Source organism: Piliocolobus tephrosceles, chromosome 13 (genome assembly GCF_002776525.5).
Source record: "Piliocolobus tephrosceles isolate RC106 chromosome 13, ASM277652v3, whole genome shotgun sequence".
NCBI lineage: Eukaryota > Metazoa > Chordata > Mammalia > Primates > Cercopithecidae > Piliocolobus > Piliocolobus tephrosceles.
Window position 1 is genome coordinate 33975837 of NC_045446.1, and position 15753 is coordinate 33991589.

The window sequence follows — 15753 nt, forward strand, 5'->3', positions numbered from 1 at the left end:
TTCCAGGCATAATGAATAATGCTTCAGGGACATAATCATTTTCCTCCAAAAAAAAAAAAAAAAGTGAATACGAAAAGAAAAGTCAATGTCTTTAAAGAAACTCAGTAGGATAATTAAACTCAGCAGTTCTGCTGGGCTTACAGGTGTTCTTGAAATTAAATTTTTTGATTTAGTCAAGTCAGGGAAAAATCAAATGAGTATGGTGCACCACAGTCTTTTGAGCTTGATAATTTATTTTAAGAACTGTATTCACTTTGGAGTAAGGGGGTGGGGTAGAGAAACGAAGGAAGATACAGACCTCCCAATCACAGGGCTTTTGAATGGCAATGAAATGATGGAAATTTTTGTTCAAAGGAGCTCATTTTCCTTTTCCATATAATGCTGGGACCTGGGAGACCTTTAAAGTTTAACATTTGAGCTGATAATTTTAGAAAAGGACCCTTTTTTTAAGCTGAGGTATTTCAGTAAGAACTTACGCTGAAAGTTACTTACGGATACTTATCCTACAGGCACATGGAGCCGGCATCCAGATTTATATTGTCTGTGTGCTTCAAAGCCTACCCACTAGTGAGCCACATTACGGGTCAGAGAATGATCATTTGACTTATTATCTTCTAATTTTTCACGAACTTGTTATCTGTTGGTTTAGCTACAGAACATTCTTCAACAAGGACTACCACCCTGATTCCACATCTACGCAGTACTCATTATGCCAGGACCCTTTCTAAACAACTAAGGTGTGCTCAAGAAATTCAGATGTTTCACTTTTAATAGAAGAGTGTTCGGTTTTTTCTTTCTTTTTAAAATTGGGGCTAAACACACACACGTACACACATATCACATGAAATCTACCCTTTTAACACATTTTTCAGTGTACAGTGCTTAAAGAGTTTCTTAATCATGTTGGTTTGGAGAGAGGGGAAAAACACTTTTTACAAATATAAATAATTTCCACAAATTTTCCTGTGGTTTGGGGTTTTTATCCATGTTACTCCCCTCCTCTGTCATCCCTAAAAAGAAAAAGAAAAAGCTAACCTTCATTTCCTAATGCAGGTTTAACCTTTGTAGATATTTTCTCCTCCAAGGCACTTGGTGCTTCTCTCCTTCTCTTGCAAGGGAAGTGGCCATGTTTCACAAAGAAACAGTGGAAGTGAGCACCACAGCGGAGGCCATAGTGGCACATTTTAGTAATGGGGGAAGTAAGAGAAGAAGAGCCAGCTCTCTTGCAGACATGGGAATTGTACAGATTTGCATAGGATCAGCAGTTCCTCACTTTTTTAACACTTCAGAATCACCACCATTCCCATGCTTTTTCATCATCCCCAGGCCACCCCAACCCATGTTTTAAAATATTACACTTGTCAACAACCTGTATCAAGTCATAATTAATTAAGTTCCCTATTTTACAACCGTTAGAGTAGCTACATCATTAAATTGCTAGGTAAATATTCTGATGAGCATGAGTTACCCAGTGAGAGCACCCTACAGAGTTATCTTTTCAGCTACCTTCATCCTTTTGTCTGAGCAGCCTAATTGAGTGCAGGCATGATTTCCCTTTGGTTGTTTATTTCAAGGGACTTGGACATCTTCAGCAGAGAAACATTTACATGACTGGGGTATTATTTGAAATATAACTTTGAACAGAACACACTTATCAAGTCATTGATTTTGGTATAAAAGCAAATGGTAATAAGAGTAACTCTGAACTGTAGACTCCAAGGATTTTAGACATCCCAGGAACTCTTAATAGGGAAGCTAGCATCCCTCTCTTTATGGTAAAGGTGGAGTAAATGAGAGAGTGGCTGTGAGTAGAGGATAGTGACAGCTACATCAAGGAGTTCCCAAATAAAAGGTCAGGCAAAGTTGTCATAAGGTATTATTGAATCTTAGTTAATACAGCTATCAGGATTCTTGTGAAAATGTGACATTGGAGAGGGGAGTGGAAAGATTGGCTTTGAATTTCTTCCTACTGGTGAGGGGCGCCACACTGCTGTGGGACTTCACTATTACGGTATGAGTAAGATGCTTTCTCAGATGTTTGTATATGAAATGGAATATATTCCCCCGTCAGGAAAAACACATGCCTGAGGTAATATGCCAGTCAATGTAGCTTAAGGATTCTGCCCCACCATTTAAAAACTTTTGAAAATGCTGAATAGATTTTTGCTAGCGACCTCACTTCCATCTATTCTCAGACTCTCTGGTCACTCCTTAAACCCCCGCAAATGTGTCTTTACAGAGACGCTAAACGTTCATGTGTGCAGTTTGGCCCGACAAAGCAGAAAGCTGTTCCTTACTGCCCAGTTATTTCTAAATAATAGAAATAACCTAATGGCGCTGTGGAATGGATTTCCAGAGATTACAATTTAGCCTTTCATCCTACCTGCCTTCTTTATGCCCTATCCTGCTGAGGCGTATGGATTCCATTCCAGGCCATAATCATCCAGATAGCTGACTTTTGCTATAATTGATGTCAGTTTTTATGGATTTTCTGCATTAAGTGTAGAACTAAGTGGCTTTTACTTTAAAAGTAGTCAATTAGCCCCAGCTTGCTGGATGCCACTGTGAGGTCACATTTTTGCCTGTCGCTGGAGAGGACAGGACCACAGCAACAACCTGGCTTTCCAAAGCTTTGGTCATCGGGAACCACAAGAGATAAGACTTAGTGTATCTAAAGAGAGCTGGGTATCTTGTGACCAGTTTACAGGCAGCCCCCCTCCCAGTCCTTCTTCTTTGAATCATCTTCGAAGTAAACTGCTATAAGAAAGATACAATAAAAAAGAGAAAGTAACTGAATTGACGGAGAAAGAGATATTATGGGACTGCCGGGAATAAATGTCATTGAGCTCATGAAGAAGATTTGAAACCCATGGCTGAATAAATCAAATCTGTTACAGAAAAAAAAAATGTTAATTAACAGGAAGGAAAAAAAAAATGGAAACCAAAAAAAAAATTTCAAGAACCTAAAGAAGACAAAGTGACGAGTGAAAAGTTTCTTAAAAGCCATTGTGAGCTTTAATGGAGAGGCTAGGATTACAGATAATGTAATAAACCTCCTGTGAGTTATGGCTTCCTGAAAGTCTAAATGAAACCTTACCTGAAGAAAGAAAATTAAGTGTATTGATTGCATTTTGCCCTTAGGTTTTCGAGACTGGGTTCCAAAGGAGCTTCAAAGAGTGGGCTGTGTGGAGCTGTTAAACACGGTTCAGAGGCGAGTCCGGCCCAAGCTCCATGTGTTTGGTGGAATCCATGAAGGTAAGAACAGCGGAAAAGAATTCAAAATATGTTATATCTCTATCCATGATCTCAGTGTACAACTAGGAATAACTGGAGTAGTTGTTTTCAAACTTTTTAGCAGCGGGACCCTTTTATAAGATGAAGTCTTATGAGAAATATCTGCATATAAAACTGATAAATATTTTATATGGACCTTCTCTCTTGTAAGCAGAGTGGAAAGTAAGAAGCACGTCTGGTCTACTTTACTGCAAACCCAGCATTCCCCCGGCAGCTTCTGGAATCTCAGGGCTTTAACGAGGAATGTTTGATAACCACTGCTTTAGAGCAACTCCGAGGTACAAAAGGAGTCATTTTCTCCTTAAGTTAGAAGAAAAGGTCTGGATATTAGAAGATATTTTAAGCCTGTATAGTCCCCTCCTACCTGTAAATACTGTGTTTCATACGGAATTAACACAAAGACCCAGGAAGACAAGGCATTCTCTGAAAAATAGCTTGGGACATGCAGTGAAAGGTAACAGAAGTGGCGGGAACCTGCACATTTGCAGGTAGACTTTTCCTTACTGACCTCAGAAAACTATTTCGGACTTCTCAGAAGTCAACAGAGCTATTAGCTCAGGCTGAGGTTAAGCAGAATAATTAAATCTCTCTTAAATGGGAACTGGTCCAGTTGCTGTTTTTCTGCCTTTCAAGGTAAGCTGAGTCAGGTTCACAGAACCAAAAGCCTCACAGGAACCTTCAAGGGATCTGGGTTTTCTCCAACCTGCCTTTTTCAAATCATGGGTAACTGGGCTTTGGGACAGACACAAAGCCTTCTTTCAGCAAGCCTAAGGGTTTCTGTCCCTAGCCGACTTTCCCAGTTACACACGCTTGTGTGCAATGGCCGTGTTTACGTGGGCAGCCGCTATATTCTCTCCAGCTCCTGCTTATGGCAGCTCTCTGGAGTTATTTATGAATCTGCAGTCAAGTTGAGGTGTTTTAGGCTGTGTGCCTGAGGAAACAAAAAGCAAAGTTGGCTTTTTCAAAGCCCACAAATCCAGTGGCTTCCTGGTTAGGCAGGTAATAAAGAGCATATTGAAAATCATCCTACTGAGGCCAGAGAAAATTCAGCTTGCTCCAAGTGCAGGTACCAGCTGAGTGGGTGGAAAGCAGGGTGCAGCTCCCAGAGAGTGGATGTCAGCCTGCCCTGGCTTTGAGCTGTGCTTCCTGTAAAGGAGGATACTGCCCTAAGGTATGATGGAGGGAACACCAGTGATGGGGGAGTGCCTGAAGGGGAGAGTAGGGAGGTGGGGCCTTATATGTAAACTAAGCAACATTTCTGGGGGACTGTTATTCTGAAAACAAGTCTGAATTCCTGCAGCATGCCTCTGAGTTTGCATTTTATCTTTAAAAAAAAATCATTAATTACCTTTAAACTAGCCAGACAATTGAGGAATTCCACCGAAGCCCCGAAATAATAAACTTGCCTAAAAGGGAGGAGATCATATTCATATAAACTTGTCTCACTTTTATTCACTTAAGACAGCTGAAGAGGGCAGGAAGAGGGCAAATACCAACCTCTTGATGGAGAGAGATAACAAGACTTTATGACCCCAGAACTAAACAGCACAGATTTTAAATGCCTCTTTTCTTTTCTTAAGAGATTTTTCCATTGACCCTCATTAAGTTCTCCACAGGCTTACTTGGAGAAATTTTAGCAAATGTGGAAAAAAGCCTTTTCAGTTACTTCTATGTATCTTGGTAATTTTATTTTTTCACAGCTATATTTTTATACACCATAAGAGCCTGATACCCACATAGAATTACAATCTTAGTTGAAGAGGCTATAAGGCAAATATAAGGTATGAAGGGAAATGTGCAAACTTGCAAACATGCTAAACATTTTAACATATTAAAAATTATCAAGGGAACATATATACCAAACACCTAGGGAAACCGCTTTCTCCCAATAAATCACAAAAGGTTTATATTGCACGTGGGAAGTGTTTTTGCTTGATCTAGTATCCAGGTAGGCTTAGGAAACAGTGACCTAGGGTGATGTTTCTACACATCACTTGGGCATGCGATTAGTTGACACTTTTGAATGAAATGGAATTGTATTAAAGCCACACAATTCAAAAATCATGTATGGTTAACTTTTGTAAAGGCAGTTAAGAGATTATTTCATAAATAAGTAGATTAAGTGTCTACATTTCTTAACTCTCAATGCAGTATCCTTCCCCCCTCACCTACCCCATATCGCACTTGGACTTTGGTTGTGTTTGCCCCTAAGGAGTAATCCTTCTATCACCCATTTTATTCCCTAGAACGCAACAGTTAACACAAGGCTTTGAAATGAAAATCCTATTTTATTAATTAATTTATTTATTTTTATTTTTATTTTTTTTTTAATTTTTTTATTGAGACGGAGTCTCGCTCTGTCGCCCAGGCTGGAGTGCAGTGGCCAGATCTCAGCTCACTGCAAGCTCTGCCTCCCGGGTTTATGCCATTCTCCTGCCTCAGCCTCCCGAGTAGCTGGGACTACAGGCGCCCGCCACCTCGCCCGGCTAATTTTTTTTTATTTTTTAGTAGAGACGGGGTTTCACCGGGTTAGCCAGGATGGTCTCGATCTCCTGACCTCGTGATCCGCCCGTCTCGGCCTCCCAAAGTGCTGGGATTACAGGCTTGAGCCACCGTGCCTGGCCTGAAAATCCTATTTTAAAAGGAAGAAAAAGTTTTTCTTTATTCTCCCTAGTAAAGAAATCACAGCCCCTCTTCAACAAGTTTAGCATGGAAATAAAGAAAACAATAATCGCTCTTAGTTGAAGCGGATTCTGCCGTTGAAAGAAAATAGAGTAAAATTGGACAGTAGCTTCTGAAAGTCATTATTTTATCTGAGGAGGCTCAACTGAATTTCATCTCACCACCCACTGACAAAATTTTTTTGTTTTCCTTGCCTGACAGCCCTACATTCCGTCACTCTCATTTGTATATATTACAGTAAATGTGACACTCTTTCCCCACAGGTTATGGCATCATGACCGACGGTTACACAACGTACATCAATGCCTCGACGTGTACAGTCAGCTTTCAACCGACCAACCCTCCAATTATATTTGACCTTCCAAACCCACAGGGTTCCTGAAGCTCTAAATGCCCTATTGGAATGTGAGGGAAGGTCTACAAACTGCCATTTTTCTAATTATAAACTTACATTCTCTTACTTATTTCCAAACCCTGTGAGTTCTTTTTGTAAATTGTTGGAACACAAATGATGCTAGAAGTTGTGCTTCTTCTTTATTTTATTTTATTTTAAATGGGGCATCCATTTGAAATCAGAGGAACATTGTGAATTTGTAAATTGACTTCTGTTTTCTTAAAGGCCATGCCATTGTAAATTGTTAGTGTTCGCCAAAGGACAGCCAAGCTTTCTTTTAAAAAGTGATAAAAGTCTTATTTTAATATGCTTTAAGCTGAAAGAAAAAAAATAAGAAACAGGTAGGCAGTGTTTTAAAAACCAACAGAGATTTGCACAACTGTTTAAGAGTATTGTTTGAAATATTTTAGTTTTCGATGTTTTGTTGTTGTTGTTTTCTTGGTAATGCTTCTTTTTTGCAGATGTGGTCCCGATTTATAGCAATCTTCTCAACAGAAGCAGGCATGGAAAAGACGTCTTTTCACACTCTCACTATGAAGAAAGCTGCGTTGAGAAGAAAACGGCTGTCATTTAAAGGATGGTTTAGCTAGTGAGATTCCTATTGTGGTTATACAAGGTCTCTTGTTTGTTTGTTTCTTTTAAATTATTTTAGCTTTAAAAATACAGAAATGGAATCTGTCAAGAGCAGGTATCTCATACGGTTAAAAAAATGAACATGCAGACTCCTTTTCAATATGGGTTTATATATATAAGTATTTTTTGTGTATTATGACTACGTTAGGAGTTTAATATTGCCAAGGACAGTACAACTGCAAAGGGATGCTGTATAGCAGCACATCAGAAGTCGGAAGGAACTGACATATTTTCTCAGAACTCAAGGTCTTAAAAGAGCTTGAGTTAAATCTAGGTACAGTTACAGGCGTGTATAGACTTAAATGGATGCAATGGAAGCTAACTAAAATAAGGCTTAGTTGTCCTTTCTATTTAAATACCCCGAATTGTCTTCTTACTTCCTCTCCCCTCTCCCATTTTGCACTGTGTGTCGATGCAATCTTCGCTAGCACAAAATATTGTCGCTAATAGTCATTTCTGTTTTCCCATTGTAAATGCTGTTGAGCTTTATTCTATTTTACGTTACCTTGTTAATGAAATTTAGGAAAGCAGTTGTTTCTTTAAATTTATTGTGATATTCTATATCTAGCGGCCTTTATATGCAAATAAAATTGCAAGATTTTTAAATTCGTGCTGTTTGGAGGGTTGGCTGGTGGAGGATGGTAGTTTCGTCCTGAGGAAGGAGGGATTTATTCATATGTAGCATCAGTAATGCCTTTCAGAAGAATTAGAGTAAGTGATTTTTTCCCCTAATTTTCAATAAATTTTTATTACCCACCATTCACAGGCTGGCAGATAGATCGATAAGGCACTCAGTGTACTCTTTCCTTCCATCATGCTGTCATGTCTCTTGCCTTAGATTTCATCTTTGGCTGTTGTAATTTCTACAGGAACAGAGAGACTGCAGTTAAGGCTGTGGATGTATTTTGGGCAAGTTTGTGATAGTGAGTTTGGGGAAACAGTCTATCACACAGTAATCACTACACATTCTCATCTTCCCCAAGAGCAGTCACCATCTCCTCCTCACTGGTTTTTTAGTGATGCCCACCCACAAAATGCTGTGGCAACCAAGAGGGGATAGGCAGAAGGGTGGCGAAAAACAGATAAAATAAAAAACATCACACGGAAGAACCACTGAAGCAAAACAGCGTAATCTTGGATCTGCAATGCACCCCCAAAGTCTTATGTGTCAGGGCTCGTTGGATTGTATTCTGGATATATGTTTCTTCCTTTCTACCCATTGTGGATCCTTTGGTGCAATTTCTGAAAGGAATTCTTGATTTCAGTACCAGCAGAATTTGAGAGAATGTTCTAGGCCAGAATTCACGCTCAGATTCACATGTAACCATCTTGGTCTGTTGTAGTTGTTAATAGTTATTAAGTATCTTGGATGTCACCATAGGCTGTGGTGGACATTTGGGTCAAGCAGAGCAGATGCTTGAGCTTCCCATGGGCTTCCCAGAGGACGCTCATGACCGTCGCAACTAACATGGACCAAAAGAAGGTACTATGACAAATGGACCACCCTTCCTTGACCTTCTACATCAGTAGAAGAGGGTGAATGGCATTTTAATCTGATTAGTGTACCAGAAGCCAGAGACTCAGGCCTCTGGCTTCTGGAAAAACAAGCCTCCCAGACATAGGTGGGTTATCATGAGAACAAGTGTGTATGCACAGCCCTTGAGAGTTCGTCTGGACACAAACTAATTGAGCTAAGCACTTACTAAAATTGCTTTCCATTTTGTGGAGGCAGGAAGCTACCCAGTGTACTAAATCTAGAAGGCAGACTCGTTTGTGGATAAAGCTTTCTTCAGCCAGTCCACCATTTCATATGCACGAACTGCCTCTGAAGCATTCGTAATCACTGTCCAGATGCCCAGAGCTTTCTACACTGGGCCTTACAACAAGGAAATATTCAAAACAGCTCTTACAAATTGGGCACTTCCTATCCTTCCATCACCGGGCACTCTGTTGAGCAGGTTGTGTATTTTGTTTCTAATCTTCACAGAATCCTGGGTAAGGTCACAGAAGAAGAAGAAGCCCCACTTTACAGATAGGAAAGTAAGATGTACCAAAATTAAATAACTTTCCCTAGGAAAAATGGAAGGTTCAAAAGCAGATCTGTACATAGCCCATGCCCTTTTAATCATTCTGTATCTGGACTGGATAAGTTGATGCCCTCTGAGAGCTGATATAAGACTGGTGGCCGGGCACGGTGGCTCACACCTGTAATCCCAGCACTTGGGAAGCCGAGGTGAGTGGATCACAAGGTCAAGAGATTGAGACCATCCTGGCCAACATGGTGAAACCCCGACTCTACTAAAAATACAAAAATTAGCTGGGTGTGGTGGCACATGCCTGTCATCCCAGCTACTCGTGAGGCTGAGGTAGGAGAATCACTTGAACCCGGGAGGCGGGGGTTGCAGTGAGCACCGAGAGAGTGCCATTGCACTCCAGCCTGGGCGACGAGCAAAATTCTGTCTGAAAAAAAAAATAGAGAGAGAGAGAGACTGGCACAAGCCTGGGGATATATCCTATCCCTCAAGTAGCAGCTCCCTGAAACACCCCGCAATGTGGCTCTATGACAACCGCAATGGCACCACATCCTCTCCGCCGAGGCCCAGCACAGCACAGTGGATAAGAGCACAGACCCTTGGGACAGCATGCCTGCCCACATACTGGCCTCACCTCGGACTAGTGCTTATTTCTTCGCCTGGGTATTCACTTTCTCTGTAAAATGGGAATGATGAGGAGGAGGAAGTTGTTCCAACTGCCATATGAATTCATGGTTGGAGATGACTGTCTGACATCTAGTAAGTGTTGCACATGTGTTTGTTAAATAAGGTCACCCATGCTTTGTCTTTAGATTCCTCAGGCAGGATTCTGTCCTTTTTTTTTTTTTTTTTTTTTTGACAGAGTCTCACTCTGTCGCCCATTCTGGAGTGCAGTGGTGCAATCCCAGCTCACTGCAACCTCCGCCTCCCGGGCTCAAGCAGTTCTCCTACCTCAGCCTCCTGAGTAGCTGGGACTACAGGCCCGTGCCACTGCGCCCAGCTAATTTTGTATTTTTTGTAAAGTCAGGGTTTCCCCATGTTGCCCAGGCCGGTCTCCAGCTCCCGAGCTCTGGTGACCCGCCTGCCTCGGCTTCCCAAATTTCTGGGATTACTGGCTTGAACCACCGTTCCTGGCCTCCAGGTAGGGTTCTGTCTGTTGACTCTCCAACCTAGAAAGCAGCGGTGGTATTGTTTCTGAGAAAGTTTGTTTGCATTGCTTAGGAACTGTAACAAGCCTCTCTTCATAAGGATAGGAAGAAGCCCAAGGACATTAGTGAGAGACAGATGAGGGAGCCTGCCTTCCCAGTTTGGCTATCGTTCTTTGCAAAATCACTTCTAATCTCCCAAGAGGAGGGGGTTTCTCCTTTTTCAAGTTTCTTGGAAGGGCACCCACAGATCTGCTTATTTCTCACAGCATCTCTCTGCCCTTGCAATCTTTCCACGCCGCCTCAGCATCCCCTTTTAGTGCAATTAGTGAATTCTTTTCTATCTCTTTTTCACACAATCCCCTTTTGTCTTATGTTGGGAGGTTGCTGAAATCCCTTTAGAAACAGGTCACTGTTATTCTGACAGGTGGCCAGCCTTAAGCCTGCCTTCATCTCCATCATTTAAGTAAATAAATACCGTGACCTAGGTCTTAAGTAGGGAGAAACGGAAACTGGGAGGATTTGGGATTTGTCAATTGCGGATAAAACACTTGCTGCGTCTCAGAATAATGTCCCATTCCCCACGCTCATCCAGCAAGGATGTGCAGCTTTGGCAGAGTCAACATCCAGATACTATTTTGCTTCCTAGTCTCTTTTCATACCCTATTCCCACTTCCCTGAAAGTTTTAAGATGCTTTTTGTGCAATTATTAAACAAAAGTGAATTAAGATCTCCTTTGTTTTGAGGATTTGGCCCTGAGCTGAGCATTTGGAAAAACTGGTAGGTATAGGGTAGGAACAGTTGCTTGTTGGGAAGGTTCCAGGATGGGCTAGTCTTAATGTGTTGTTTCACGGAAGGCTCCAGGACCACTTCTGAATGTCAGATTCTTAGCACAAAACTTTGTTTGTTTGTTTTGTTTTCTCCTATCTTGTATTAAATAGCAGGCCTTCTAGCATCGCTATTCCAGAAGTTTAGAGCTACTTTTCTCTTCCTTTTCTAAGTGTCCCCTCTACCTTCCTTCTCCTACTTTGCTCTTCCATGGAGAGAAAAACACTGATTCAGAAAACTCCCTGAGAAGCTCCAGTCTTCACTGGTGCCCCTATAAAGTCAGCCTCTGGAGATAGGAGAGGTTCAGAGAGGGTCAGTGGCATCACCATGGTCACAGAGCAATTCAAAGATAATGCTCCACTTTGGCATTTGGACGTCCCATTTTGAGCATGAACTGATTTTTCAGCTTGACATTCAGAAATAATCAAAGATGGAGAGATCAGTTTTGGCCTGACATAGTGTGATTTTGTAGCATAGGACAAGCTGCCAATCTATGAAGAGAAAACAAGATTATTTGAAAGAAACTTCAGAATCTGAGGTTTCCCATTAGTGTTCCCATGAAGATTGATTTTCCTTTTCTTCAACCCATCCACCTGCAACAATTCGGATAGGCATCCAATTCCTCCTTCTACAAGAGAGATGGGTGCTCAATTTCTACCTTTTCTACCTCAGAACATGATGGCTCTTTGACATACGTTTTGACATACATATGTATGTCAGGTCTGGAAGCTGTTGGGTGTTGGTAAGAGCCCCCAACTTTGGAAGCAGACATGCTGGGTAGCCTTGGATATGCTCTTTTGTTTCTCTCAGCCTCAGATTCCACACTTGTAGAAAAGGAGTCATTCCCATTTTGCAGTGGATTTGTCAGAATTGATATGGTAATATCGACAGGACCCTGGGTGGAGGATTTTTATTCTGTCAATTGTAATTTCCTAAAGAAAAAGAAAGAAAGAAAAGAAAGGAAGGAAGGAAGGAAAAAAGACAGGGGCAGAGGGCAAAAACAAAAGTTTATATTATTTTCTGACGACCACAGCCCTTCATGAGAGAAAGCTAATGCCTTGAACTGGACTGTGTAAGAAACTATACAGAAAATGAGTTCTTTAACTTTCTCTCTCTCTCAACTATCTGGCAAAATATTTGTGGTGGGTTTTTGTCAACTCCTCCTCATTTCCTTCCTGAATTAAGGACGCCTTACAAGACAAAAATCTTGAGGTAAAAAGGCTCTTTCATATCTGACAGCATCTATATCTGGGTAATGGTGAGAGAGAGAAATGCATTTCCATTAGGAAGCACAGCCACAGTGGAACTAAAAGCACGGATAGACTAAACACATGAACACAGAGAGCCTCCTCCCATCAATCAGCTTAGATTTTTATGAAGCCACAGTTACCATGAGGTACATCTGAACACTCTCAGAGCCTGCTTGCCACAGGGAAAGGGGCTTGTGGTTTCATAGCCCATTTCTGTCCTGACCTTAGTTGATGACTTTGGGAATAGGTTGAGCTTTTCAGCTGGAGATCCTGAAATCACAAATGACTTGGAACCCAAATGCTCCCTGTTTGCATGGGCTCACCAAAATGCCTTTGCACAAATGGACTATCATGTTTAGGTAGCAACTACATAATCCTGAAAGAGACTCCTATTTTCTGGGAGCCTTTTCTGGATCCCCCAACCTACCTTGACCCAGAACACCCTCCTTTGGTGCTGCCATAACCTCCCACACATACATCCAGCTGTGCCACGTTCTGATTGTTGCTTGTCTGCATAGAGACCCCAAGGTCAGAGACCATGCCTTCTATCCTCATTCCCAGCATCTACGTCCAGAGAAACACCTTCTTAATGAATTAATCACTATTTGGCAAATAACAGCCGGGTATGCGAGAAAGATAGGCAAAATCAACCACAGATGAAATCAACAAATATTTACTGAACACATAAGCCAGGTGCTGTGCTGGCAAGCTTCATTTGTAAGACCCGGTATTTACTATGAAAGAGTCTTTATAGCTAGGTGAAGAAAACAAGATACTGACACATGAAGGTAAATGGTAACGAAAAATATAAATAATAGTTAAGACAACAATAAAAAAATGTTGAAGTCTGGAATACACAGGTTTCTCCAGTTACATGAGTGGCCATAGGTATGGGGACGTGCGAGGTGGGGCATAAAACTCAGACAAGCACAGACAGCCTAGGAAAGGGTGTCTGCGCGCTAATGTCAGTGTCAGTCCCATGTAGCTTCATTCTTGAAGGAGAAAAACCAGCATGGCCAGTGGCAATTCCAAGTGTGTCACGTAGCTGATTTGTTTTTTAATTTACTCTATGAAATGGTTTTCTCTAATGGCATGCCATTGACGAAATGCACCATAATGTCTCTATCCATCACCTCCAAATGCTTTTGCATGCATCAGTTGTTGACTTGTTTTCTCCCATTCAGCACATAAATGAGAGGAATGATTTATCCAAGGCCACCAGTTACTCTTATGTGGAATCCAAAATAGCTCTCTGGAGAAATACTGCCCTGAGCACTTATTTCTTTGTACATCTCTCAACTTGTATTGAAGTGTGACTTTGGTCTGGGCTACAATGGTATCTTCCTGACCAATGTTTCCTGGGAATCTAGGCCAGGTCTCCATGGTGGTATATAAATCCTGGATGCAAGACCTTGTATTCTTCTGGGTATGGCTACTAGGGTTGGAAATGAAAACCAGGGCTTTGGCCTTTGGCTATGAGTGGGCATTTGAACAAGCAATGAGATTCCCTCATGAGCTCTCTGGAACTCATAACAGGAAGAGAAAGGGTGTTACATATCTGAGTGCATTTTCTTTTCCTTTTTCAATTCATCTCACTTCCTGGAACTCCATCTCCCCATGCTGAAGATGTATAACCCCTTCTTCCTCTGAGTTTTGCATAGTAGTAGATCAGAAATGGAAAATAAATAGGAACATCAAGATAATTCTTACCTGCTGAAGATTCCTTGAGAGAAGCCAAAGCTTGGCATCTTTAAGTAGGATCTACCACTGGCTCAATTAACAGAAGGGGCCACTCCACATAGCTTTTGTCTCATTAAACAATGGTGATAATGAAGATAAAAGGTTTGAAGCATCAAATGGCATAGAGATCCTGGGACATTAAACACAGTATTCCTCTCTGTAGCATTAATAAATTGTGATGAGGTTTGAAATACTATATTTACCTTCTTAGTTCTTGTTTCAAACAGCTGAAAAATGTAATTTGGAAGGTTTCACCTGAGAAAATTTGTTGAAGTCAATTCTGTAGGAACAAGAAAAATAACAATACTCACCACACATTGTTTCTGCATTAAAGTATTTTTGGTGAATGTATGTGTGTATCTACCTCAATGATGCTATGTCTCATATATTAATTATTTCCTGTGACTGGCTATATTTCTGAGTCCCAGCAAAATTGAAATAAGGTGTACAAAGGATAATCACCTCCTACCTTGTTTTCTAATGGGCTGAATAACCAAAACTAAAAATCCAGAGCTAATTGTAAGCTGCAGTGGAAGCAGTATGTTGATTTCACATCTTATGAATGGAATCTGTGTTCTGAGATTCAGAAACTATGGTAAATTGGCACTGTACTTCTCACATTTTTATTTAATGGGTCATTTTCCCAAAGAAGTGAGATATCCATGAGTACAGCATCCAAGAATAACAAAATGTATTTGAGTTCAGAGATTACTCAAAAGAAGTTTACTTAATAAAATGCTAAGATGGGGGTGGGAGAATAGGAATAGGAAGGAGAAAATGGTCCTGACCCAAAACTGAATGAACCTTTAGATTTCCCAGGTCAATATACATGACTTCTGTACATCTTTTGATCACTATCTTTCTCAAGATTATAAATTAGTATATTTGTCTTCTCTGATGTCAGGACAGGTGAGTAGCCTGGTTGTTTTATTAATATGAGGTCTGCTGGCTTTTATGGGGGACCAGGAGGGGCGGCCTCCTCATCACAATCTGTCTGTGATGGGCTTTTCCAACACAGTGGCGCATAAGAGAGTTTTGTGAGGATGTTACTCTCAAAGAAGACTTTTCTCAAGAAATAAATCACTTATCTCCAGTGAAGTGACAATATGCAGGTTATTCTGGCTATATTTGTGGATTCAGCAGTATCCCATTTATTGATATGAATATTTATATCCATGCCAGTAGCACTGTGGTTGTTCGTAGTATTTGCAGTGAATAGCTTGGCTGGGATGCTGAGGACATCACCTACTGTTTTTAAAGCTCAGCATTCTCAAAGCTGTTTAAAGAACCCCTTCATCACCACCACTTTGGACCAATGTTAAAAGCAATTCAGTAGAGACATTCTCCTTTCATAACCCCCAAATAATTATTGTGCTGAACTAGAGGCAATTCTGAAAGGAGGTGTACATTAGCCCTTTAAAAAATCTTACGTAGGCCAGGAGTGGTGGCTCACACCTGTAATCCCAGCACTTTGGGAGGCCTAGGGCGGCGGATCACAAGGTCAGGAGATCAAGACCATCCTGGCTAACACAGCAGAACCCTGTCTCTACTTAAAAAAAAAAAAAATTAGCTGGACGTGTTGGCAGGAGCCTGTAGTCCCAGCTACTCAAGAGGCTGAGGCAGGAGAATGGTGTGAACCCAGGAGGCGGAGCTGGCAGTGAGCCGAGATTGCACCACTGCACTCCAGCCTGAGCGACAGCAAGACTCTGTCTCAAAAAAAAAGAAAAAGTAGTTCCCTGTCAGAAAATTTTGAA

General features: G+C 41.2%; 1 protein-coding gene across 2 annotated transcripts in view; it reads left to right on the forward strand.

Moving 5' to 3' along the window:
- The window catches only part of MPPED2 (metallophosphoesterase domain containing 2), a 180018-nt gene extending 172409 nt beyond the window's left edge, over positions 1-7609 (forward strand). For both annotated transcript variants that reach the window (XM_023230359.2, XM_023230360.2), the window contains exons 6-7: positions 3142-3255; positions 6240-7609. In XM_023230359.2, the coding sequence (XP_023086127.1) occupies positions 3142-3255; positions 6240-6358 (233 nt within the window). In that variant the 3' untranslated portion in view covers positions 6359-7609. The remainder of the gene's footprint in view (positions 1-3141; positions 3256-6239) is intronic.
- The last annotated feature ends 8144 nt before the right edge of the window (positions 7610-15753 follow it).